This window comes from Pyxicephalus adspersus, chromosome 1 (assembly GCF_032062135.1).
Source record: "Pyxicephalus adspersus chromosome 1, UCB_Pads_2.0, whole genome shotgun sequence".
Lineage (NCBI taxonomy): Eukaryota > Metazoa > Chordata > Amphibia > Anura > Pyxicephalidae > Pyxicephalus > Pyxicephalus adspersus.
In genome coordinates, this window is record NC_092858.1 from 114385801 (window position 1) to 114413792 (window position 27992).

Genomic DNA, 27992 nt, shown 5'->3' on the forward strand with positions numbered 1-27992 from the left:
GAAAGGGAAAATAAATAAAATTAATGAAAAGATGATCAAATCCACAGGTTAAAAATTATAAATACATCCCCAATGCTTGCAGCTTTTATAAAACAGTAAAATAAACAAAATGTAATAAATGTTTTATACTACAAATGCTATCTACTTGTATGCTTTCTTAGCAGGACACTTTAGAAGGGTGACAAAATATATAAAATTATTGAGAATAAAAAAAATAGTAAATGTAATTAATACCTTTCCTAATGCTTTGATTCCCATTAGGTCGACAAAACATACAGCGCTCATGTCAATAATAATTGTATGAAAGTTAACAATTGGAGGAGCTGTCATGATAGGATCTTCTATTTTAGCTGGGAGCGATACACCATTTTGAATATGGGATGAGATTCCAGAACCCACAGTTAGGGTGCTGGATGCAATGTAATTGATTGTATGGTTTGTCCCATTTAGTGTGCTGTTATTGTTGGAGTCTGTAGAAGGAGCTCCATCAAAGTCTTCCTGAAGTTCTTGGAGTGACAAAGTCTGAAAAATTTTCAACAGATAAACAGAGGGTTAACAGGTTAACATAAAATTAAACATTAAAAAGCTTTAAAGGGATCCAGTTTAAATTACTGTATCCTACTAGATTGTAGGTAAATTTCTATTACTCCGTTTTACCTATATAATTGGCTATTATAAATATACCATTATACAATAGTAACAGTAAGTTAAAAATACAAGAGGTGTCCTGTCTTTATGTGTCTTTACCTGCAGCACATTACACAATTCATTGTATGGGTTCAGAATGTACAGAAGGACATGAATTATAATGATTAGTAATTTGGTTAATAGCTTAGTTGCTCAAGTGTATTTTAAACTATTTAGCAATAATAGGGACACTAACCTATTGATATTGTCACATCCATGATTCAGAAAACATGGAATGGATCAAGTCCAGTATTAAAAACATATTTTAGCAAATGATTTTTAAAAATCAATTTAATTTGCTGGATCACCCAGGTTCACCCATGATAGTGTATCTCTAGTCTTGGATAATATCCATAGGGCTTGATTTATTAAAGCTTTCCACAAGTGGAGAAGATACACTGGTTGATTTTAAAAAAAACTGGGTGATCCAAAAACCCTGGAATGGATGTGGTCCAGGATTAAAACATGAGCTATCAAATAGCAAATGAATTTAAAAAATCGATTCCAGGTTTGTTGGTCACCCAGATTCACTGATGAAATGTATCCTCTATAAGGCAAAGAAAGTTGCTGCAGCAAACATTACTCCAATAAGTTTTTCCTCCGAGATTTCGTTTTTTCTTTATGAGGGGAACCAAGTAATGTCATAAAAATTACTCATCTCAATTTAGGACTAATCATTGTAAGGACATTTAGCTGATCATTAAAAAGTGAATGTATGTTCCAAAAGGGTGTAAATGTTTACATAAACATACAATATAACTAATGAAATAATACAGCTTTTATGGAACATAAGCAGGTTACCCTAGCTATCAGAAATATTAAGCATAGTTAAGTAACCTCTTGTGGTCCTTGGTTGTAATTCAGTGGCTAACATACAATTTGCTTAGATAATGAATATGCAGTGAAAAATATGCCATTTGTTCAGATAGTGTGGAAGGTGGGGAAGAGAACAGAAGTCTTATATTAAAAGTCCAATGAGTCCAAAACAATTCAATAAATATTTAATACAATTTAAATTTCTATATCATGTATCAGTGCATGAAATATCTCTATCCTGTTCTATTAGAATGTTGAAATATTTATTGGACTGCTTGTCAAGGATGGTTTCAGAAAATCTGTCACATTTGGCAAGGGAAGAAGTAAAAAGGCTTGTAAGAAATTGGTTGATCTGTGAGGCACCGTTCTGAAGAATTTGAAGCCATGGGTTTACATGTGAAGTTCTAACACCTACTGTACCTACGATTCAGCTCTGGGTTCCCCCTGTGGCATACAGCTACCAACACATTTAGATTTTGTCTGAAATGCTGTCGCCAAGGCCAACCAGATACTGGCTTTTTTAATGGGTAAGGGCACTTAAAGATGTAGCAGTGTGTTGCTTGAATGGCAAGTGCCATACTGTTCTGTCTGCTGCTGCCTGTGCCTTGTGGGAATGCAAGAGTCACAGGTGTCGGGAGGACTCTATGACCTCCTGTGACTTCCTCAGTGTCCCATGTGACCTCCATGAAGTTTGACCTAAAAGTGCTACTATGACCTTGTGCTTCTTCAGAAGTGTGTGTTGCTGTGGCTTTCTGAACCTCTGTGTTCCTTTTACTTTCCAGCTGCCTCACCAGTTATCAATTTCTGGTTCGTTGCTATCTGCTCTCTGCCCTTCCTGACCTTTGGCCTGTACCTTAATTCTAGGTTGTCTATCATCATGGTACCTTGCTCTTCAGCTTTTTTTTCTGGTGTGTCCTGGGACCACAACTTGGAAGTTGTCAGCAGTGAAGTCTAACACTCCTTGCTAAATGCAGTAGCTTCTCTGATCCTGCATCCCAGACCTAGCTATATAGCCCTAAGGACCTGAAGCCTGCTAAGTCTCGCTTACAATAACTGGATCTGGAAGTGAATAGATAATTTCATCAGTCCCCTACCACTCCCACTTCCAAAGCCCTTTCCTTTTTCCCAATTTTCTTTTAATTAAGAATTACATTCTGGGGTTCACTTTTTAAAAAATGTCAGTTCACACTAGAATTAAATACTCTTCTATAGATGTGAAACTGAAAAAGGATACAGAAGTTGAAATATTCAGATGAGTGTAAATATTAGCAGATTAATGCTAGTGCCAATGCATGTGCATGTGCTGGACCTACACAGAACAGTAAAAGACATGTGCAGTTCTTAAACACTTAAACACTGACTAGTAATAAAAACTGACACTAATAATAAAATGGTTGGCTACAGCTAGACGTAGACTGAACCTAACAATAATTAAGGTTTGGCATGTGTCAACGTGTCAACATGCTTTTTTAAGGTGTATTTTCACTTGGTGCCTGTTCCTACAGGTTTCCATGACACCTCCAGCATTTTTGGTCACATTTTTATGTTCAGTGACTTTAAACTATACTTTATATATAAAATTGACAGGTGGTTTAAAAAGGTAAGTAATGTAATGTAATACCTCTAAAAGATTAGGCCGCAAAGATCATAAGTACCAAACCACCTTTCTCTCTAAAAGGGAGTCACCTGTAGAAGGGAATTATGACATTGTTGATAAGAATCTGCTCTCTATCAAAGTTGTCTTAGACATTACCTTAGAAGGAGCTGGAAATTCAATTTTCAAATATAGAGATCATAAAAACCATAAACATCAGTTCACACCCTAACATCAGGCTAGGACCGATACGGACAGTTGGTCTTATCTTGGGCTGGAATCCGACATGTGTACAGAGGTACTGACATTGTTCATGGATCCATCCTGATGGACTGATGAACAACACATGGTGAATGACCACAAAACAAGTAAAGGAAGGAGAGCTTAGCAGTGGATTATTCACTTTTTCTCCCCCCTCCCCTCTTAATTCTTAATATACTCTACCCTCCCTATTTATTAGAATATTGTTGTTTGTACAGTGATTGTTTGTTCATTCGACTATTCATAATAGGCTGGAATATATACCGAGGAAGACGGTTGAAAGTTTATTGCCTGGATCACTTCAACTGAATGGTTTGCTGTCTCCCCGGTGCCAGGGTCCAGCATGTGGTGTACTGAGCGGACAAATTTCTGGAAAGGGACTGGGCATGACCCAGCTGTCTTTTCCTATGTTGGAACCAGTGATTGATGATCCCTCAAAATCCCTCAAAATCAGTTAAAAAAACTAGGCTGCATGTTAAAGAAAGTCCCTGTGTAAAAGGGAAGGATTTGGGTTTCTAGAGCACTGGGCTGACTTTTTATTGGGGTACAACCTATATGTCAAATATAGTTTGCAACTAAATGGAAGGAGATCTGCCATGCTAGGGAAAAAATTTAGACAATTGCTTTAAAATCCAGTCCCATAATTTCCTATTTTAAAGCATAGAAATTAATTCTGCACAGCATATCCCTCAGGGGTGCACTAGGGATATCTCTTGTTTCACTCCTATAAACTCTGTCCAGTTCTCTGTCTGTAGTGGGCGGTCTGTCAAGCAGTATGTTAAAAATGGTTGTAACCGTTGTTTTTAGGTCCCCTCCTTTTGTGGCTTCCGGGATACCACAAATCTGCACATTATTTCTGCGGTTCCTGTTTTCATTGTCCTCCAAACGCAGATAGTGAAGTGAGCTTGGATATCATGGTAGTTGTAGTGGATTCCAGAGTGTTTAAACCTGCCACAGTCAGAGATGAGGTGGATTCCACCGTAGTAACTTGGGAATCTATTGATGTTATCTGTTGCTGTAGGGCTAGTTCTCAATATGCACAGCTAGGGAATTGAGGTCCTCTTTAGATGGAAGGTTTCCCAATATGGCCTCCATGTCCATACAGGAGCGCTCCAGTGCCTGCTGATCCGATATCATTGGTGAGCTGGGTCGCAGCAGTACCGGGGGGGAATGGATATGCGTCCGGGCTGTGCCTCTGATCCAACAAGGTTTTCAGGACTTTCATTGGGAGCTGCAGGGCGGGATGGTGGTCCTGTGGGGATCTGTGACAGGGGAACAGGTATGATTAGGCCCTTTGGTGGTGGAAGCACATTTAGACGCCATCTTGGATCCAGTAGCGGCCATTTCGGTTGTAGCGTTAAGTTAGATAAACTGCTGGAGGTTTGGATTTTTCTGTGCCCTAGGGGGACTAGGAGTGTTCTTGTGCAGAGGTATAGGCAATAAGCACAGTAATCTGTGTGTAATTGTTTCAGTTGGGTGTCCACACTGATTAAAAGCTGCTAACAGCGCAGAGCTCTGGTAATTTGCGTGCTCAAGCCACCATTGCATGGCCACACCAACCAGTAAAACTCCTTTTAAGAGAATTTCAACATAACTGGAAAAGATTTTTGAAAAGATATTATGGAAAACACCACTCACCACTCTTACCAGGATTGCAAGCAAGGCTCAGCAGTTAAGTCTTGTGGAAGATCTGATTGACAATAAAGGTTTACTGGTCTTGGGCAGGGATCCTGGATGTTGTCAGAAAATATTAGGCAGATCTCCTGGGAAGAAAATTTTTCTTATTTCCTATTTATTATATCGAGACAAGATGGAGTAGTTTTTGAGATCCACACCAGATGTGGAAAATGTTGAACATTCTGCTGTGGATTTGACAGGACTAATCACAGTGATTGAGGTGTATCATGCTATAGATAAGCTGACCACCAGATGGACTGACAGCCGAGTTTTATAAATATTTTAAATACATTTTGCCCCCCTGGTTAGCAGAGGTATAAGCTGACCACCAGATGGACTGACAGCCGAGTTTTCTAAATGTTTTAAATCCATTCTGGCCCCTTGGTTAGCAGAGGTTTTCAATGGCTTTTTGGGAGAGGACTCGCTCCTTCCCTCCATAAGGCAATCTGCTGTGATTCTCCTGTCAAAGGGGAAAGATTCATCAAGAATTAAGAACTGGAGCTCGATTAACCTTCTCAATGTCGATAGAAAAATCCTGGCAAAAATTTTCTTTTTGTGCTTGTCGTCAGTAGTGGGCGATCTTTTGTCTAGCAATCGGTGTTGCTCGATTTAAAGTAGAAGTACATTTTCAGTGGTGTTAGCATTGGACTAGGTGAAAGCTTTTGGTTGGGTGAACCATGAATATCTCTGGTTGCTACTTGAGAGATACAAGTTAAGCTGCGTACACACCTGCAATTTTTCTCGTTGGAAAGGATCTTTCACGATCCTTTCCAACGAGAAAAGACTGCACGATGCATGAACGATGCTGTACATACAGCACCGTTCATGCTCTATGGAGAGGGGAGGGGGAGAGCGACGGAGCGGCACCCTGCTGCGCGCTCTCCCCTTCCCTTTCATTAGGATCGGTCGTCGTCCATCGTCCATGGATCCGCCAGGACGGTCGTCGGACGATGGACGACGACCGACTGTACACACGGCAGATTTTCGCCCGATAATTGGCCGATACCGATTATCGGGCGAGAAAAATTTGCCGTGTGTACGCAGGTTTACAGTCTAAATGTATTGATTAGGCAAAAATCCTCTTTGAGGGGGCAGAAAGCTTCCCACTTGTGAATGGCTGGATTGGTAAATTTTTTGAACAGAGCTCAGGAATGTGACAGGGATGTCCATTGAGTCCCCTGCTATACTTGTTCGCAATTGATTCCTTTTGGATGCTTTCTACTAAGGCTTTTATCTCTGTAAAGAAATGAACAATATACAGGTCTTTTGCAAATAAAACATAATTTAAAAGAACAACTGAGTAGTCTCTTACATTTGATGTGGTAAAAGAGTTTCAGTAGTGGGGATGGTTTGCTCATACTGAAAAAAATGTGCATAAAATAACTAATTTATGCACTTGTGTCCTCTGCACTTAATGACAGCTGGAGGAACAAGGTAGCAACAGGAGCATGGACAAAACATGCATTATATGGTTCAAATGTACTGGCACAAGAAGTCTGAAGGAGGAAGAGGACCTCCCTAACTTTCTCTAGACTTTAGGAAAGCTAGGATGGGAAGGAACTTCTGTGGCTACAAGAAACTGTGTTAGGCCATCCATCATGTAGAAACAGAAGCTGACTGTTGCCCAGTAACAGCCAAACAGATTATAACAGGGAAAAGGAACAGGGAAAAGGAGGTGTGCTACCCTAAGAAATGCAGCTGACCATTGTCTAGCATAAATTGGGACATGAACGTGACCTGGAAGCTGAATAAATTAGGTTGTAAGGGTGACTTTCGGGTACAGAAAGCATACCACCAAACTGAAGAGACTTATAAAAGAGGCTATTTAAACCCCACAGAGGACCTCCTGCAAATAGGAGTACACCAGTACAGTACAATTATTATGCATGTATATACAGTATACAGGATTAAGTCTGAATCTTTTAGACATGCCTTGCTTTATTGTGAGGAAATGCACCTTGGGAGGCAGAGCGAGGCATCCTTTGGGCAGACAAAAAGTGTGAGCAACAATCTTATACAGTTCTGCTGGCAAACAAGTTTGGGCAGTGAGTGTGTTATAGTTTCATCTGTTAAAGCATTTAAAAGCATAATACTGGGCGTTTTTTATTATTATGAGCATAAGAATAAATCAGGAAATAGAAGTGATAAATACAGGATTTGAGTGGAGACGATGCTGGCATATATTGGAGACTAATAGTGCTAATATTACCTTTGTTAGATATAAATGTCCTTAAAGTCTGGTGCATGTTATGTATTGCCAAAACACAGAAAAAAAGAGTACCTGTTTGGAGGATGTTAAAATAATAGTGATGAAGATGGACAATTTTGAATTGTTTTAATGAACACTGAGATGTGTATTTTGAGCAATTAGACACTTTTTAAGCACCACTGTTTAGAGTTTGACACACACACTTTTTTTTAGTATGATGCATGGAGAGTGCAGGATTATAGATCCTAATGTGACAGCACATACACACAGGAGAGATTTTAAAATATAAAAGAACTAAACATAAATATCAGTAACCCAAAGTATCCAATCAGCCATCAGTTTCTACAGCTTTAGCTTTCACCCCAATATACTAAATGATTTATTAAGCACAGCTGCCCACTAGATACCTTAGCTATGAGCTCTGATCCAGAATGGAGGAATAAACATCCTATATTTGTAGCAGAATTACCAGCAACTAAACCATCAGTTAAAAAACCCAGTAAAATTCTCCTATATCTTAAGGAAAAAACAAAGAAAAACAAAGGTTCCGCAGCCACACACAATTTAGCAATAAAAGTTATTTGAAAAAGAGATACAACCCATCACAACACAGAATAATGATCTCCTAACAACCCCCTGATGTTATTTTGAGGCAACCAGCCAACTTCCGACAAATTTTTCAGCAGATGTCCTTGACAAAAAATAGTGCAAACTGATATATTTATATATATATATATATATATATATATATATATATATATAGAGAGAGAGAGAGAGAGAGAGAGAGAGAAAATGAATATAGATAGAATATATATTATAGAACAAGGAAAACAAATCTATGCGTTTTTACCCTAAAATGTTTCAAATCCTTTGAGTATCAGTACTGTTTTTTTAGACCTCAATTGTAACATAACATATTTGGAACATTCTTTTCAAATGAATGCACATCCTAGCATTAATAGTACACTAGTGATAAAGTTAAAGATTACCTTGCTTTTCATGAACATAGATCCCCTTTTTCTTCTTTCTTCTTCCTTCTCGTGCTCCTTTAGGTACTTTTTTTTTGCTAGATAGGCCTTGTTAGGGTCCAGCCCAGTCTGGTATATACAAATAAATTCTGCTATTTTTGTATACTGATTTAGCAGTGAATCAAAAACAATTTTATACAACATTTGCATACAACAATATTTACAAAACAGTTGTAACTGTGAGACTAGAGAGGAATTTTGTTTAATAGTTATAGTTTAATAAACTGTATGGCTAACACCTTGACACTTCTTGTAGCAATAAGTCATTGTTTATAAGGACTTGGGATAAATTAATATTAAGCATCCACTGGTGCAAGGTGTGTCACGAAGGCTGTGTAAACATTTTTAAGATTTCCAATCAACATCGAATTAATACATTGCCAAACATATTTTTTTTTTTTTTGCATAAGAAAATTAAAAATGATGAAAAAAGGCTAGATTCTTTTTTTCTTTTTTTTTTTTTTTACCATGGCAAAATGTAATTTAACTTGACTCTCAAATAGGTTGAATGCTGTCAGTATTTAAAATACATAAACTGTCTTTCCACATTCAGCAATATAAAATAATAACAAGCAATTTGTAGAATAGTTTACCTTCTTGATAACTTTCTGTCTAAATATTTCTGAATTTGCAAAATATAATGGAGAGCAGTAATTGACAATTTTAATACCATCAATAGACTGAACCTAAAAAAAAAAAAAAAGTTAGACAATGAGTGTAAAGATTGTACAGACAATTGGTGTATACATATACAAAGTGTGGTTGTTGCATATCTGATTCACTTTGAGATAATGTCAAAAATGTTTTACTAAAATTATTAAAACAAATTATTACAAAGTGTTTTACTTTACCTTGCTGTACACTTTGGGGTTCTTGTATATATCGGTGCTCGAAATTTGACCCAATGCTGAACCATTTCGACTGTCATAGGAGAGAAAAAGCACATATACATTTATTAATAAATATTTGTCCTTCTCATTTGAGACCCATAACAAAAGGAGAGGGCGGCAGGAAGCCAGCTTCCACTTTAAAGGTAGGAGATTAGCCTGAATAGCTGTTTATAAATAAATAATTCTGGCAGAAACCAGGGGTAAGTATACTTCACTGGCTGGTGAGACAAGGGTCAAGAGGGGAGGTTAAGTTAAATTATGCATAACATCTAGCAATGTTGTTGCTTTGAAATGTGTATCCCTGTAATCCCTGAGATATACTGGAAAAGTGTGGCAGAGGGCATCCAGCAAATAAGACCAATGGGGATGTAATCTGCTATACAGCACTGCACCTTTTGTTGGGCCAAATATGCTGCCAGTTACTGCAGGTAATTTAAAGCACAACTGAAAATGACCAAGTATTTACCTATACTGACAGTTGGGCAGTATTCAAAGAATTGACACAATTGTAGCCTGACCAGGGAACCGTTATATTGTTTTATGAGACAAGTGCAATAGAATGTCCACGATATGGTCTGTTCTGGAATGGTGCATATGAATAGCTTGAAATGGAACAGACTTTGTGCCGTGAATTATGCAATCTGCCTCACTGACTGGCAGTTTCTATCTATGTCAGCACTACAACATAATATCAATTCCACGTGCAGGTGTATACTATTAATCTTTAAAAAATGATATAAAGAAAAGTTAAAGTGAAAAAGTACTCACAACTGTGTACTGAATATGACAACCAAAACTGAAAAGCCCACACCGACAGCAACTCCATATGGAAGACCAAGGATGAAAGTGGAGAGAAAACTCACAATCCAGACACACTACAGGAAAAATAAACAAAAGCTTAGTTAGCAGCAATGAAAAATGTAAACACTAAATCATAAATATGTATTCAGGCCTGCCCTGTGCTGTTTGAAATTCCATAAAGTGGCTAAAGAGATTATTGCTATTGATTTGCCACCAAAAGGAACAGTCACAAAATGAGAAAGCATGTAAGATTTCGTAGAAACAATGGGGAAACCTATTTTTGGCTTTCACACAGGCATTTTTTTTTCCATTGTTGCATATTTGCAAATTTAGGTGGTCCGATTATAAAAACTGATTCATATGATCCTAACTTTCTAAAACTGGCTAAACAAATGGTTTCTATTATGTTTAATCTGGAATAAGCATTTTAATAGATATATTTGATTACATTTTTTTAAAGTAATTTTTGTTGACCACTGATTTGAAAGCTAGCAGTCATAGCGACAGGAGACAGTGGTAGTTTTCCCGTTTTTTTTTTTTTCAGGTAAAAGTAGGTGTTTTGGTATATATTACATATTAATGTATATATATATATATATATATATATATATTGGCCCAGTGGGACTGATTTAATAAAGCTCTCCAAGACTGGAGAAGATAATTAAGGGGGACAATTAAGGGAGAACCAGGAGTAGATTAGAAACGACAGAAACAATTGCTTCTCTAGGTTTAAACACACACCTAATTGCTCCGGACCTGCAAACTGCCAAAACCTCTGGTGATAATCAATTATTCAAGGGCATTTGAATAACAACACCTGGATGCTACTTACCTTATTTATTCAAATGCATGTAGTGGAGGTGTACTTTTTTTTCGGACACTATTTCTACACCTTTACTTAGTTTTTGTTAAATACTAACACTGTCATAAGAATTGTATTGTTGTTCAATTCTATTTTGTTACCTAATTTAGGACTAGAACTTTTTTAATATATGCAGAACCTAGTTTTCTATCACATCATGTTTTTTCTCTACTGCTTATATTAATGCGATTACTGTAGTGTGGATTTGTATAGGCTATTCATTTACACGCAAGGCACTGTGGTCAGAGGTTGTGCGCTGCTCATCATAGTGAATAGGCAAAATTTATTTTTCTACTTCCACACATTTCCATTCTTTCAGATAATGTCTGGCTCTGCTGTTTCTTATTGTAAGTGCCTAAACAACCCTGATTCATTTTGTTATATCTGTGCCAGTGTCACGATTCCCAGACAAAGGGCGAACATCAGCACATTTGTAGAGCAAGCTTATTTGGCATATTTCAAGATTAAACTTGGTGATCAAGATAAGTCTTGGGCCCCTCAAAACATGTGCAAACAGTGTGTCGAGGGATTACGGATGTGGACAAAGGCAACATGTGATAAGATGCCATTTGGTATACCTATGGTTTGGCGTGAGCCAGGAGATCATTTCAGTGACAGTTACTTTTCTATGGTAAAAACTTCAGAAAATAACAAGAAAAATAAATGTAACAGAGTATCCTAGCATACCATCGGCCCAGTGGCTCATTCAGATGAAATTCCAGTGCTGGTTTTCGTTACACTCCCCTCTCTTGAAGAACATGATTATGGTGATGAACTAGGTGACAACAATGATGAAGAGTTTGAAATTGAAGAGGACTGTTTGTAAGGGATTTGATCAGCATGAGTTGAGTGATTTGGCTCGTGATTTGGGACTATCAAAGAAGGCTTCAGAACTCCTAGCATCAAAACTGTGTGAAAAAAACTCACTTGAAAAAGGAACAAAGGTATACTACTTTTGAACCAGAGAAATTGCATTTCTGCAGTACTTTAGAACTGACAGTGGCTTTGTGTATGGTCATAACATACCTGGTTTATTAGAGGAATTGGAAATTCCAATCTATAATTAAAATGAATGGCGACTATTCATCGATAGCTCAAAGCAGAGCTTAAAGTGTGTCCTCCTTCACAATGGCAATATATTTAGGTATGCTCCCTTCTTGGTCAGCAACGAGGATACACAAAGTATCCCTGGTATCTGTGCATGTGGGACAGTAGAGTTTGTGAGAGGCATTGGGTGGAAAGGAATTGGCCTCCAAGATCTGCCCTAAAACCAGGTGATCCAAACATTCAATATGAGCCACTTGTTAATCGAAAGAATATTATATTCCCACCTCTGCACATGAAACTGGGTCTGATTTGACAGATTTGGCAGCTCATCAAAGATGAAAATTTCATCAGGGGAATGTCAGAAGTTGAAAAGAATGCTTGGTTATCATTCAAAGTCATTGTCAGGGACTTTCTTGGAAACACATGTGCAAATAATTACACAGAAATTGTCCAGAAACTCCTGGAGAGCTACAAAATGCTTGGTTGCAATATGAGCATCAAGGTGCATTTTCTGCAAAGCCATCTTTCTAACTTCCCGGAAAATGTTGGTGCAGTTGGCGATGAGCAAGGTGAACGATGCCACCAGGATTTGAAGGTCATGGAAGGACAGCATCTGAGTAGATGGGATGTACATATGATGACTGACTATTGTTGGAGCATTTAGCGAGATTGTCCTAACACTGAACACTCCAGAAAAAGCTATAAGCAAAAATTTTTACATTAACCGCTTACCCGATTCATTTTAAAATGTTTTACTGTAAAAAAAATGTCATAGAGTAACAATAAATCCTTTCTATGAACAAAAGAAATTTAAATAAACAGTACATTCAAGTTTAATATTTTTAAACTTTAAACATTATTTTTTCATTGTATGTAAAATTTATATGTTTTTTGACAAAAATGGAGGGTACTCTGAATCATACAAACTGTTTGTGATAGCAATAACTGGGATATTTCTGGATTCACCACCCAAAAATTAGTAAAAAACAAGTGTAAGATCTAACTCAACAAAAAATGTGTTCCCCATTGTAATTGATTAATTAAAACCAAATTGCTAAACAAAAACAGTGACATACAAAGTTTATTCTTCATCTCAATGAACATCAACACGTTTTGTGAAAGCTATGTCTGCTTCTTCAGGATACAAATGAGACTTTAGCCTGGATAATCCTTAAAGTGTATAGAGAATCGTCAAATCTCAGCATTGGCGTCAAACAGCAATGGAGGATATTGGAAACAAAAATGTCCATAACTAGGATTTTTTGTGGTTTCGAGTTTATTCTAAGACCTGAAGGGATATAACCCCCTCTTTCTTCTTTTTCATCAGGAGGCGTACCCTAAAAATCTAAAAAAATCGTAATTATGGACATTTTAGGACAGGATTGGGAAACTTTTATGTCCCAAATCCAAATTAGCTGTCAATCATCCAAATATGATGAGCAGAAAAGCAGTTCATTAATTCAGAAATGTAGACATATCAAATATACAATTCTTTGAGAAACACATAGTGGAGAAATGCAATACCCAAGGGTTCAGAGTTCAATTATTTCCAAATATTAAAAATCCTGATCTAATTATATCTGAGTGGGAATAAGTGTTCCGAATCTCTTATATATTTTAATTTACTATTACAAACACGAACTGATTACTCTCAACCAGGAACTTACAAAAATGCACTCCAAAAATCTGGAAACAATCAACTCCTTTAACCCCCCCCCTAGCGGTAATCCCGAGTTTGACTTGGGTTGGATTTTACCTGCAAATAGAGGAAATCCTGAGTCACACTTGGGGTAGCTTTATTTTAAAAAAAACCCTACTTACCTTACTCTGTTGTCATCCCCCGTCATCCTTCTGGTCCCGCAGGTCCTGGGGTCACATCTGCTCCTCCGATCTCCAAACGCACAATGCAGAAATCCGGGGTTTCCCGGTGACGTCGGTGCGGGTGGGCGGATTGGCAGGATAAAACAAATAATTTTGTATTGGATTCAATACAAAATAGCTGAATTGAGTCCAATACAAAGAAATTTTCATATAATATAAATATTATTATATTATTTAAATATTATACAAGCTACTGTACACTTACATTACATGCTTAACTATTTTTTTCATTTTTTTTAACTGATTTAGTTTTTTTTAAGTTTAATATTAAATGTATTAAAACCTGGACATATTTCAGTGAGTTATGCCTACAATGCAAAATAAATTTCCATGCAAAAAAAATGTAACACTTTTTGCATGGAAATGTGGACAGAATTATAATGCTAGGGGGTTAAAGAAAAATATTGATCACTGAAATGCAATTAGAGAAATTCAACATAAACATTTTCAACAAAAAAGAAATAAAGTTTCAAAGAGACAAATGGGCCTTTATCAAACACAAAGCATACAAATGGGAATACGCTACTAGTAAACGAGATACCAACATTACACCTACATCCACGAATGCACAGTCCACATTTCCACGTCTCAACCCCCTACCAAGACAGCTGCAACATCCTACCAACCTCAAGATAATACCAATTACATACTTATTATCTTCAAACACTTGCGAAACTAAACAATCTTCCCAAACCCCACAAGTTTTTCAAGGAAAGAAACGGCAGAAGAGTGACTACCCCTTTCAGCATTGACCTTTTTCGGTATCCTTTGTTATCCCACTTCTTCCCTCACTCCCTCCAGCCTCCCCATTGCAACACTAATCACGTACTACCCTAGATTCAGGACCTCAAACTCTTTGCAGCACATCAGATAATACTACATCACAGTTAAGCAGTCCGGTTCCTCCATTATCATCATTGGACCCTCCTATTCTATTGCGAATTTCCCTCACCTCTTCTCAACCCACCCATTGCGTTCAACAACGTGAAGCAATACCTAAAATTAAAAAGACTTTTTTAGATTTGCATCCTCCACCACTCCTATTAACTAGGATTAACAAATTCCGAATCTAGGACTATCATTTTGTCTTTATTTGGACTTTGATAATTTGAATTTGTTGAAGACATACAATTATTTGCTAGGAACTTCACCCCTAAGGTAATGTTTGACAAGTCAGAACCTCAAGCACAAATAGCTCCTCAACTCAAGTTTTTGCTACCACCACAAAATAGCTCCTTTGACATCCAGGATTTTAGAAATTTTAAAATCTTACATGAACTATTAGACGAAAATGAAACACACAACCAACAAATCCCTGACCCATGGACTTCCTCCTATGAACCCCACCTACAGACCTCTGTCAATTTACAACCGGCAGCCTAAATCTTTGCCAGCATCCTCTAATGTGACAAATCCAACAACTTCTATTCCTGTGAGGCACCCCAAATCGACATTTTACTCGCCCATTTCACAGTATTCCCACATTCAAACATTCATCAACCCGATCACTCAGGAGATCAAAAATTAAGAGCCAGTAATCACTGGACAATTGGCAAACATTATTCCCACCCTTCAGAGAGCATTAAATAATTTTAGGGCCAATAAGAACATCATTATCAAGCCCTCAAACAAGGAGGAAATATTGTAATTATGGATCATTCCAAATATGAACTTATGTGTTACAATATTCTACATAACAAAGAGTGGTATAACGAAATTTCAAGCAGTTCTATAGACAAATTTTATTCCCAATCATCAATAATGCATACACACTAGGTACCATCAACTCTAATATGAAAAATTAACTTCATACAAAACACCCAACCACTCCCACTTTCTATTCCCTTCCCAAGGGGTATAATAACCTGTCTAACCCATCTGGTCATCCCATCATTTCTGGGATTGGCTCAATTGCTTCTAAGGCAAGCAAATTAGTGAATGCCTATTTGAGACCATTGGTTAAGTAAACCTTCGTATCTAAAAGATACTATAGAACTTTACAAATTCACCTTAGACCTCTCGATCCCCCTTATTCTTCATTAGTGGCTATAGATGTGGAGCCACTCTATTGCAGTATATCCCACAATAATAGTCTAGAGGTCATATGAAAAAACTTACATTGCCACTATCCTCTAAATGGGGCCTTTAATTAATTCACAGTTTCACTATTGGAATACATTTTAACTAGAAATATTTTTACATTCAACAACCAGCTATACCATCAAATTCAAGGGGTGGCCATGGGCACATGATGTGCCCCCATTTATGCAAACATGTATTTAGGTGATTGGGAAGAGAACTTGTTTCAAAATCCCAAACTACACACTTATAAACAATACATAAGTATTTGGAAGCACTATATAGTTGATATCATTATCATCTGGACAGGCCCTGAATTCCTATTAATGTTTTTTTTTCATCTATATAAAACAACACATACAACTTTAAATCTACTATGCAATATAATAAAGTAAAAAGTACAATTTCTTGATACAATCATAAAGGTCACACCACCAGGTCAGGTGAGCACTACACTGTACGGAAAGAAAATTGCCATCAACACTATTCTACATGCAACAAGCGCACACCCAATAGCGTTGAAAAGAAACATCCTCTTAAGCCAGTTTTTAAAACTCAGGAGAAATTAGATCGATGACTCGGACTTTGACAGAGAACCGAAAGCCCTAAAGGAAAAACTGCAGGAGGTTACAGCAACAAAATAATTAGGAAAGCATATTACAAAGCCAAAACATCCACACGTCAGGAATTGCTTTCTCAAAAGAAATCACCAACTTCAGGTGAAATTGTGAGGGTAATCACTACATACAACAGACAACATAGTATGATGTATAAAGTATTAACTAAGCATTGGCACTTCCTATTGGGGGACCCTAATACAGCCAAATTTTTACAACCAAAACCTTTAGGAAATCCCCCCTTATTTCCTGACCTTCAGCCACTACAATGCCAACACAGCAAGCCACCCTAAAACATTACCACCAGGCACATACAAATGTGGGAAATGTCCACAGTGCCGGTGGATTACTGAACAACAAACTACTCAATTTCCCAACAATACTTTACATAGACCATGACAACACATTGACTGTTCATCCACAGGGATTATATACCTTATAACATGCAAATGTGGATGCTATTATGTGGGAAAAACAAAAAAAAAGTCTTTCAAAAGAGAATCTATGAACACATTTACACAATAAAAACGGGCAAGAAGCTAACACCGATCAGCTACCATGTAGGTACACGTCATAATTTTTATCCTGATAGTATTTCTTAGCCTTAGGGGTGGCGACACTGACAACATTTTACTACAATTAGAATCAAGATAAATTTTTATACTCAATGCCAATGTTTCGTCTGGCTTAAAATATGTTTTATCATTCAAACCTTTTCTGTAGATGTATCTCCTTACTTTGATAATAAGATGAGACTACAGATACTATCACATAACTCTTTTAGAAACAATGCTTGCAACAAATTTCAATATAAGTCATATAAATAAATATCTGTCCCACATGCAAGAGTCTGACAGAGAGACCTTATTTGCACACTAGTGGAGGCATATAAATCTATATCCTTTGATTTATCAAACATGTTAGAGAATGCTATCAACACTGCATGATAATGCTATCAACACTGCTTGATGAATTACTAGAGTAACCTTTTATTATACTGCAATGTCTAGCTATATTATGTATAAAAATCTATTTTGTACTTGTACTTGTAATATTAACGCAATTAAACATAGTCAATAAGGCATTAACACTGTATGATGAATAATCATGTATTACTATAGTAGTTCTTCTATCACCATAAATGTCTAATCAAATTACTAATAAAGTTTTTGTATCTAGTGTATTATCATGGCAAATAAATAGATATAAGTTTATATTCTCTATTAATATATCAATGTGATGAACACTGTATCATAGTACAATCATACATTATTTAAACTATTTATGTAATTGCCACTGTTAATGTCTAATCACACCATGGAAATATTTGTACGGATTTACGTGCCTTTATAAGATAGGTATCTTATTTGACAAGAAGTCCCTTACTAGGAAAAGGCTGTATACATTCTAGATTTCCTATCTGTACTTGAAAGATGTTATCTTATTTATTTTATTGAATTTAGATTTCCATGCCCGCCTTAGGGACGGGAGCACCCAATGTTATATTGGGTGCTGTGGTAAAGACATCACATCCCTATAAGTTGTTCATGCACCCCCATACACTCCTCCATTTGGGCATCAACATCTGCTGATGCCCAGGACTTGCCAACACAGAGCGGCTTGTCTAGGTATCTGAACAAGTGAAGGCATTATTAGAGAAGTAGCATTTCCATTTCCTAGTTCCCTTCTGACTGGCTGAGGTCAATCCGTCCTTACCACTACACCCCAATGAAAAGAGTAAGTTCCTTTATATAGCATAATTTGACTTGTTTATACCAAGGGCTTTTCCAAAACATAATATTTCCACTTTTTCCAATTTTTCTTGGACTAACTTGTATTCTTATGAGGACAATAAGATCCAAATTGCCTGGAACAAAGAAGAGACAAAATGTATGCCTCTTGATTTATATGTATGCTTAACAATATAGGCATAACCAAAACCAAATTCTATACACCCTTTACCCTAGAGCTGATCATACCTGTAGAAGAATATGCATCTACGAATCCTATGTCAAATATCAAGAATACCTTTCAGGTACGCCATCCAATGATCATTGTAAGATTCTAACCTTACACGGAATGTATCTGTTTTTAGCTATTATTAATACAAAATATATTGATTGTAGTACATATATATGATTGTATTATGACTTTATTCTCTGTACTATGTATCATTATTATAGTTGTTGGTCTCCTATATAGTCTGAGGAAGCCCTTTGGGGCGAAACCTGTTGGGTATCGAGACATTTTCTGCTGACAACAGTAACTTGTATTTACATGTTTTCATTATGTTACAAAAAATTTTAGTGTAGCAGCACTGTGTTAGTAAATGACCTAGCACAGTGGGACTATGCCTAGTTTAGTTTATTAAAATAATACCTAATAATTTTTTTTTTTTTTCCTTCTTTTATACAATTAATACGTTGCCTGTAAAAACCTGCCTTTACTTTATTCCCCCTACGTTTTTGGCTTTCAGGCTAGGCACACCATATTTCCTCCTATCTATGTTATCCCCTTTGTTGGTGAACTTCTTGCTTATTGTGTCTCACTTAAATAGAGGGGTCTCAGTGTGTACGGGGAAGAAGTCCAGAAACATAGGAAGCACATTAGAGTAGCAGTTTGTTAGCTGCTTCAGGTTTCTGGACTCTGGAATGGGAAGTAAGGAACTGGGTGGTCCTTCCCATTCCACCCAGCTATACCCATGTACTCCAGCCAGAGAAGCCTTATTTATCCTGCCTGGGGGTTGCTGTTACCACTTTGTCCACAAATCATCTATTTATAAGCTTTTAACATTTCAACCCTCCCTTTAGCTGTGCAAAGTCTATCTGAGATGCCTTTGTTGGCATCCCCAGCACATACATTAAGGATGTACAGGGTTAAAGGGATTTTAGAGAGATTTTAGAGTATGTGCTTCCCTGGTTCCTGGTTTCAAAACTGTCCTGCTATTGGTTTCTAACCCCATTTAAACTAGTTCCAGGCTCTAGTTGCTGGATACTCAGCGTGTTATGCCGTCTGCCCTGACTTCAGCCTGTTAACCTACTCTGTCCTGACTTGCTCTGTTCCTGATTGATTAGCTATTCCTACACTAAAGCCATCCCTGTTACCACTGGTGGGGAGGGCCTAGAGACTATGATCAAGTAATCATCACCCCTTGCAAGGTGTTCTGGTGAAGACCAGGAGCCAATTAGATTCTGTGCCTCAGATAATTCTTTGTCACTTGCCAGGGGGCTAGCCAAAACAGGAGGATCCAGCCACCACGCAGGCTTCCAGGAATGGCTGGGGAGACTCTGCAACTAGATCTCAGAACATAAGATTTCTGTACAAGAAGCTCAGGGAGGGTACTATCAGCTAGACAACTGTTTCCAATCTCTAATTGTCCCTTTAGCCTCTGTAGCTAGTGCACCACTATCATAGTTTATCATCTAAGCTGAAAGTTATTTTGCCTGAAAGTTTCTTTGGGGATTGAAATCCCTTTCAGATCTTTTGAAATTCATGCTTTCTCAGTTTCTCCCTGCAACCCAGAACTTTCTCCAAGGATTGTACCAAGGTAGGGACATTTTTTCCTGGCTCAGGAAGACCTCAAGCTTGATGTTTCCTGCTCATGAAAACTAGTGACTCAGCCCTCTCTGTTGTAGGTTGGTCTCTTGGTAGTTCTATTTTTACATCGACGGGTTTTGCGACCTAAGAATAACAAATACAGTGTACCGTCACACAGATATACAATATTTGATTGACAATAATGTGTAAAATATGAAATTCACAAAACATCCTCAAAAGATCATACTCACGCTGATGACCAATTAACAATGGAGTATCCCTTCCTAATTGTACAAGCAGATCCACAACAAGAGATAAAGCGTGATGATAGTAGGCAGACAGATAGGTAGGCAGATAGTAGTATTAGGTAGGGAAAATAATCAGAAGTATGAAAAAAAGAATCTACGAACATGTGTGTAATGTGACAACTGGCAAAATTATCACCCCATTGAGTCACCATATGGGTATGTGTCATAACTATAATGTGGATGAGATGAGATTTATAATATTGGAACAAGTCTTCCCTAATGATAGAGGTGGTAATTTAGACAATATACTTTTGAAAAAAGAGATGAAATGGATTTTTACTTTAAAAGCTACAGAGTAGTAGCTAAAGTTACAAACCTTTTCTGGAATAATATTTTGTACATAATATAGGAGCAATAAGAAATACTTATTTCTTCTCTGTTCTTCTCCCCCCCCCTTTTTTGGATTTGTTATTGTCAATATTTGTTTTGTTATGTACGGTATTTATTATTATTGTGGTTAAGAAGCTTTGCCTCTTGTGCACTTGTGAATATAAATAAGGTTAAACTTTATTAAGCATAAAAAAGATTGTATACTCACGTATTAATACTTTTGTATTGTATCTTTATGGCATTTGATGCGCGGTACATTGCTACCCACCCAGCCCCAGCCTTACACATCATGTTTGGTTGGTCCTGCCTGGAGGGGTTGGCATGTTAGCCCTGCTTAGGCTGGGTCTACATGAATGATTTAAAAAACGCATATAATTGTTCCTACCACGTTTATTTGCGTTTTTATGCACTTTTATAAGCGTTTTAAAGCTTAACTTTAAAACGCTAAAAAACTTTTATAAACGCCTATGAGCATTTTCCCGCGAATTGCCGCGATTTTACATAAGCGTTTATAAAAGTTTTACTTTAAACCCTTTCAAAGAATGAGTACAGGGGTACATAAAACCCCTTACTCATTCCCTGAAAGGTTTAAAATGTGTAAAGAAATTGGACGAGGCTTTAATATTAAAATATTTTATTAAATGTGCGTGTTTGTGTAATTAAACTTTTTTTTTTTTTTACAGGTTATCTCAATGACAGGATGATTTCTAGAGCTGCAATGAGTAATCCTGGTGTAGATTAGCCCATTGGAATGCATGGGGACTTCAAACATGGGCTTTTAAAGCCTCAGGTTAAACACTGGGAAAACAGTCCGTGTAGACTAAGCCTTAGATCGCTTACTGCGTCTGGCAGGCCGCGCGTCAGGTGTCTCCTGGCACGTGCTGTCAATGTTGACTTCCCTTTCCTGCCTTGTGCAATCAACAGAGGGCAAGTCTAGGACTCTCTCATATGTCAACTGACATATGGGGGAATCCAGAGGCGTGATCCTGCCTCCCATCATAAATCGACGGTGGGGCAGGTGTTCACACACGTGAACATGCATAGTGGTATACCAATACCATTCCAGTTTTGCCAAAAGCATACAGTAAACATACATGCCATGGTTCATATAGCTATTTACCAGTTTAGATTATTACAGAAGGGAAAACTCTTTAGCATCTATTTGTCTATTTAATGGGTTCCTCCAAACTATATCTGCTGTTTATGCCCTCCTGCTCCTATCATCACGCTTTATCTCCTGTTGTAGATCTGCCTGTGCAGTTGGGAAGAGATACTGCATTGTTAATTGGTTATCAGTATGATCTATAGTAGTGAGTATGATCTTTTGAGGATGTTTTATGAAACATTATTGTCAATTGGATTATTGTATATCTGTGTGACTGTACACTGTATTTGGTAATTTTAGGTCTCTATATTTGATTCATTCTGAAAAAAGTGCTTCAATAATCACAAAATGCGTTGATGTAAAAATAGAACTACCAAGAGACCATATGTTACAAAAAGATTTATGTTTATAAATTGTATATTGTAACATTGTCTATATCGTATAGATGATGGTTCAATTTTTATTTTTTCTTGTTTTTTAAAAATGATTAACTAAAAATATTTATTGTTTAATTTTACTTTATGCCTTAAAAGTCATGCTTTACTGCACATAATAAATATTGTCTAAATTAATTGGGATGTGGCATTGTATCTTTCAGCTGTTATTGTTCACTGACCAGCAAATTTCTATTTAATCACAATTAAGTTCTCACCTTTTCCTGGCCAGAAGAAATGCAGGAGACTTTTAAAAGGCCGAAACAGCTCTTTAACTCCTCACCCTTTCTTAAGCATCCTGATCACTCCCCTTTATATTGGAGGTGGATGCCTCAAAGATTAGAGTAGGTGCAGTTCTTTCAGCATTTGGGGCTTCTGCACCAGGTCTTCTCCTTCTCACAGATGTTAGATTCTACTGAGGAAAATTGCGATATCTTCAACTGTGATTTATTGGTGGAGCTACCTTCTTCTAAAGGGGCAAAACACCATTTTCATGTTGGTTGACAGAATGATTAAGATAGCCCACTTTATTCTGAAAAGGGGCACACCTCTGCAGTTTTCAGACCTTTTTGCAAGAGCTCATCTGATTCCATGGGGTTCCCTGATGATAATATCTGACAGAGGTGTCCATCCAGTTCACCTCTAGATTTTGGCAAGAGCTCTGTCAACTGTTTTAAGTCATCTATTTAGCAGTTTGCATCCCTAGCTTCTCTTTAGCTGTGCAGGATCCATTTGAGATGTACATTTCTCAGCATCCTCTGCTCAGATACTAAGTATAGGCAGAGCTGAGATAAATTTTAGAGATGTGCCACAGCCAATTGGCAGATTGGTTCCTGGGTTTACTCTACTTGAATTTTAACCTCAATTTGCCTGATATTGCCACTTGCCCTGACTTCATCCTGTTTACCTTCTCTGTCTTGACTTGAGGTGATCTTGTCTACTTAGATATTACTACACTTAAATTCCAAATAACTGAAATTTGATTCCTGCATCCCAGGTGGAGAGAGCCTGGTGCCCTCCTTGCAGAAAAGATATTTGGTGGCCACTAGGGTCACCAGCCCATAACTCCTTGGGTGCTCTGGTGAGGACCAGAAGCCACTTGGATTCCATCAAAAGGAGATCCAGAGATTTTTTACACAAACAGAGTTTAATGATCTTGTTTGGGATCCTAATCTATTCAAAGACAAAGCTTCTTGCTTTTCAGCACTTGCTCACAAAGGGGGTTGCCATAACTCACTACAGGTCACAAAATGATAACTTTACACTTTAGTAAAAATGGCTCCTTGTGCTTTTGCAATGACATCAATGGACTCCTGAATAGTTTGTCACAGTAGCATGTTTCTTCTGAATGGCATTTCTTTCTTGATTCCTCCCTGAGAAGTTTGAAAGCCATCCTACTGCACAAAAGCATTTTCAAACTAAGTGTACCAATTTCTCATTCTGTTCATCTAAAGTGGGTCCTAAGACAGCATGAAGATATTGCTTAAAGCAAACCAGCATGAAACACACTAGTAGAAAACCTGTGGTGATCTAACCTCCTGGGCAGTTCATTTCTGTCAGGATTTAAATGTCTAGAAGCTGTACATTGTCTTTCATGAAAATTTATTTTACATTGTAGGCCTGTAATTCTTTAGCATACCTCACCAAAATATGTCCAATATTTACTAAATTTAATAATAAACACACAAAAATCTGTTAAAACAAGGGTGCATAAATAAATCAAAAATACTGAGACCATTAATATAACTACAGTAGCATATATATATATATATATATATATATATATTTTGAGACAGTGACTGGAAAAGTAGTAGAAAATCGTTAAATACCGCCTAGGTTTCTTTCATATACAATGTACTAGGCTACAGGAAGTGGATATCTCAACTAGGAAAAGCTGGGTGAGATATCAGAAATCCAGGACAGATGGGTTGCCTTAGGAAAACTTTGTTTGCTGACGACTTTTGGTAAATGGTGTTGTCTGCACTATGAGCGTGTGGGGGTGGGGGACTGGTTGAACAGACTGGCTTTCACCATTGCTGCTGAAGTCTGCGAAAATTACAAAAAGGACACTAAGTTACTTAAGTTGTGTCGTGTGGCTGGTAGTAAGCCGCCTGTATAGAAAGGGTGATCTTGTGTTTAGTTAGTGCTCAGCCGAACAGGAATTTATTTTGTGTTTTTGCCTGTATGTAAAGTCATTATATTTTGCTTGTGGATGAGAATAAAGAAAACAGGCAAATCCCAGCGTGAACTGTGCCATTGTGTCACTGTCTCTGAGTGCTGTACCTACCACTATTGAGCTGACCCGCACACTATATATAATGATTACTTTTTATTGGATTAAATACAGTTATTTTGTATTGAGTCCAATACAAAATAATTTGAAATTCTTGCCATGCTCCCTCACGCACCAACGTCAGTGCACTCGCTGGGGGGTAGATTAGATGAAGAGGGCTCGGCCAGAGGATGGCAGGAGACTAGAGGACGACAACAGGACCAGGTAAGTCTTTATTTTTTAGCTACCCTTCCAGCAGGTGTTTTTTACCCTGAGCCACACTCTGGGTTACAGCTCAGGGGCCTAAAGGTCATGGCAAATTTATGAAAATGCAAGCAATATTCGTTACGAGCCGTCATGAAGTTTTTGTTTCCCCAGGGAAAGTCTGCAAAAAACATTCACACTGAGATGTCACAAACAATGAGGGAGAGGTGTCCTTCCTTTCCCTGGAGAAACAATACCTTCATGACGGCCCGTAACTCCATGGACATGAAACTTGCTTGTGCCTCTGCCATCACAGCTTCTCACTGTTTAAGAATCGCAAAAACCTGATATTTGCACAGTTACATACTATGATATTAGGTTTTCATATGCCCCACACTCATTTTTCTATTTCATCTGGAAGGGGACAAGGCCAGGAATTTCTCAGCACTCCCTCGTATATACATGTACATTTATGGAAAATTTGCTGTGTTGAAAGCAAATCATACTCAAGTACACCTGTAACTATTTTACCACAAACTATGTAATTGCTGATATGCTAAGCTTTATGTGTATGGCCAAATGGGAGGACAAGAAAGTACTTACACAATCAAGTTTGCTTTTATTCCAAAGGTAGAAAGGGTCAGCAAGTTGTTTAAGCGAATTCTTAAGATTGACTGCTATCAAGGCTCCTAGGACAGCCTAAGGGCAAAGCAACACAGACTTTGTTAATGTTATACATTATGAAGTAAAAAAAAAAAAAAAGGAATCAAGGATTAAAGCAATGAAAGTGCCAAATTCCAAACAAAGTGTCCTATAAATGAAAATTGCCTTTCTTTTCTCTTTTATGGGTGTATCCTTTATGTACTATGGGCAAAAAATACACTGACAAAAGAGCTTCTATAGAAATAATAGAGGAGAAAATGAAGGTATACCTTTGGTAAGGGTTGTAAATATGCACCAAGGGACAGCATAGTTACCATGACCACCATCATGACAAGGAAACTGGCTATCTGTTGATAAACACATGCAAAACATATATTTATTAAACTGCAGTTGTACAACATGTTTACATTTATACAATGTTTGAATGTAATTATATATATATATATATATATATATTTTTTTTTTTTTGTTCAGCAGCAACTCTTATCATACAGGCTTTATTCTGCATCTGGAAAATCTGGTTGGTTAGATGCCAGGATTATTACAGCTTCCATCATATCTCTAAGCAGCAGTCACATAAAAGTAGCAGAACTCACTGATCTGCACCAGATGAATGATCAGCAGATCTAGCATCTCCAGTGTTGCGTTTCAAAGAGTAACATTTCAAAATGTTATCAGCAACTTGACTAAATAAAGGCAGTTTCTTGCAGCTCAATAATCCATAAACAAAGAGTATATTTTTGCAGATTAAGGATGACTATAGAGTTGACTATGACAGACATGGTACACTTGAAAACAAAAACACACTTTTTTTAATTCCAACTCAATAAATAGAAAACTTAAAAATGCCCACATTGTTATCAAAGTCACAAATTTTCTGGAAGTTGGGTCATAAAGTACAGGATAATATCACCAAAACAACTCTCCTCCTCTTCTATATCTATAAACATAATTTTTCTATATTAACCCATTGATGCTAAAAAATAAAGCCTTTTACAGAATAAACTGGAATTTTCTTAGAACAGAACAGGCTTAGATGCTACTTTTTTGAATAACCCTGCTTCTAACCTGATTCCCATTCACCCAATTTACAAATTCTTACCCCCATTGTCATACGGCTTATGGGATGCCAGATGAGTCTACAACAATTTCTAAACTTCCTCCTTCTCATTCAAACTTGACTTTCACCTACTGACTCTGCTGCTGAACTCTCCTATGGAGGCCTGCACTTTATATATACCCCCAGACCTGACAACAGCAGGTGGTGGTGTGGGTCTCATTCTCTCCCCTAATTGTACATATAGAGTCCTTCCTACGCCACCCTCTCTCATTTTAACTTCATTCGAATTGCATTCTTTTCATCTTTTCTTTGCTCTTTCCCTCGTTGTTGCTTTTGTCTACTGACCCCCTGGCCCAATATCCCAGTCTTTAGACATCTTTGCCTCTTGGCTCCCACACATCCTTTTCCATGAACTGCCCATTATTATCCTTGGTGACTTTAATGTTACAGTGGATGAGCCCAACAACCCTTCCCCAGCCAAACTCTCTATATGCTCTCTATACTTTGTGTTAGTCCAAAGGAGCTCGTAATAAAGAGCCCCACACACACTGCCAGAAACAATCTGGATCCTTTCTTTTCCAACCTCATCCACCTTGGCAAGTGTCACAAGGTAACTTTTCTCTCCTTCTTTCCTCTGCTTTTGACACTGTTGTTCCCGCCCTCTTCTAGTCATGATCCTCATTTGGTTTACAGTACCATCTGTATGACACGTAAGTCTATCTGTCCATCCCTGACCTGTCCCCCTCAGTTGTGTCAGTTTCCCCGCAGCCAGTTTCACCTGTGCAATATCTGAAAAACACGCTCCCACCTGTCCCCAAGACCGCTTTTATCAACTCTTGTCTAGACTATTGTAACATGTTCATTTTTAGTACTCCACTAACCACACTCTCCACAATCTTTAATGAATGCTTCAGACAGACTTATCCTTCTCACCATTCCTCTTCTGCTGCCTCTTTGCAGATCTCTATACTGGCTTCCGTTTCACCTCAGAATCATGTTCAAGCTACTGTGCCTTCAAATCTCTCCACAGCTTTTGTCCCACCTATCAGACCTGATAGAAAAGTACACTCCTAGCTGCTCTCCTTGCTCCTCCAATGGCCTACTAATGACTTCCTCAATCATAACCTCTTCCTTGTCCTATGATCCTCTTCAATCATAACTCTCTTCCTTGTCCTATTAGACTTGCCCTTACATCTTGCACATTTAAAAGAGCTCTTAAACGACCCAAATTTTCAAAGACCTCTACCCATCTTCAGTCTCTTAAACCCTCACTACTTTGTTACTTTTCATTATCCCCCCTATTTAATAAACATCGTAATATGTTGGCACCTAATAAACTACAGTTTATTATTATTATTAATATTAATACTCTCTCAAAGCATGCATTGGTTTATCCCCACAGATAGGAAAAGGTGCATGCAGAAATATGACCTGGTTTCGTTGGACCTTAAAGCCAGACCCAAAGGAACTATATACCCAGAAATGCAGAACTTTCCTGGCTCACTTTGGCTGCTATCCACTGCTATGTGGTTTTAAATTAGCAATAAACACTCTTCACTATCTCAAGCCCATTGACCTCTATTTTGGCAACATTTAATTACCATTAGGAGTGTATTTTCTTGCTTTAGGG

General features: G+C 37.5%; 1 protein-coding gene across 1 annotated transcript in view; it reads right to left on the reverse strand.

Moving 5' to 3' along the window:
- Positions 1-27992, reverse strand: part of SLC26A9 (solute carrier family 26 member 9) — a 170390-nt gene that overhangs the window by 24141 nt on the left and 118257 nt on the right. Inside the window, exons 12-18 of the mRNA XM_072424482.1 lie at positions 25572-25649; positions 25243-25338; positions 9931-10037; positions 9124-9193; positions 8866-8958; positions 8234-8341; positions 235-522 (exon numbers count right to left, since the gene is read on the reverse strand). Of these exons, the coding sequence (XP_072280583.1) occupies positions 235-522; positions 8234-8341; positions 8866-8958; positions 9124-9193; positions 9931-10037; positions 25243-25338; positions 25572-25649 (840 nt within the window). The remainder of the gene's footprint in view (positions 1-234; positions 523-8233; positions 8342-8865; positions 8959-9123; positions 9194-9930; positions 10038-25242; positions 25339-25571; positions 25650-27992) is intronic.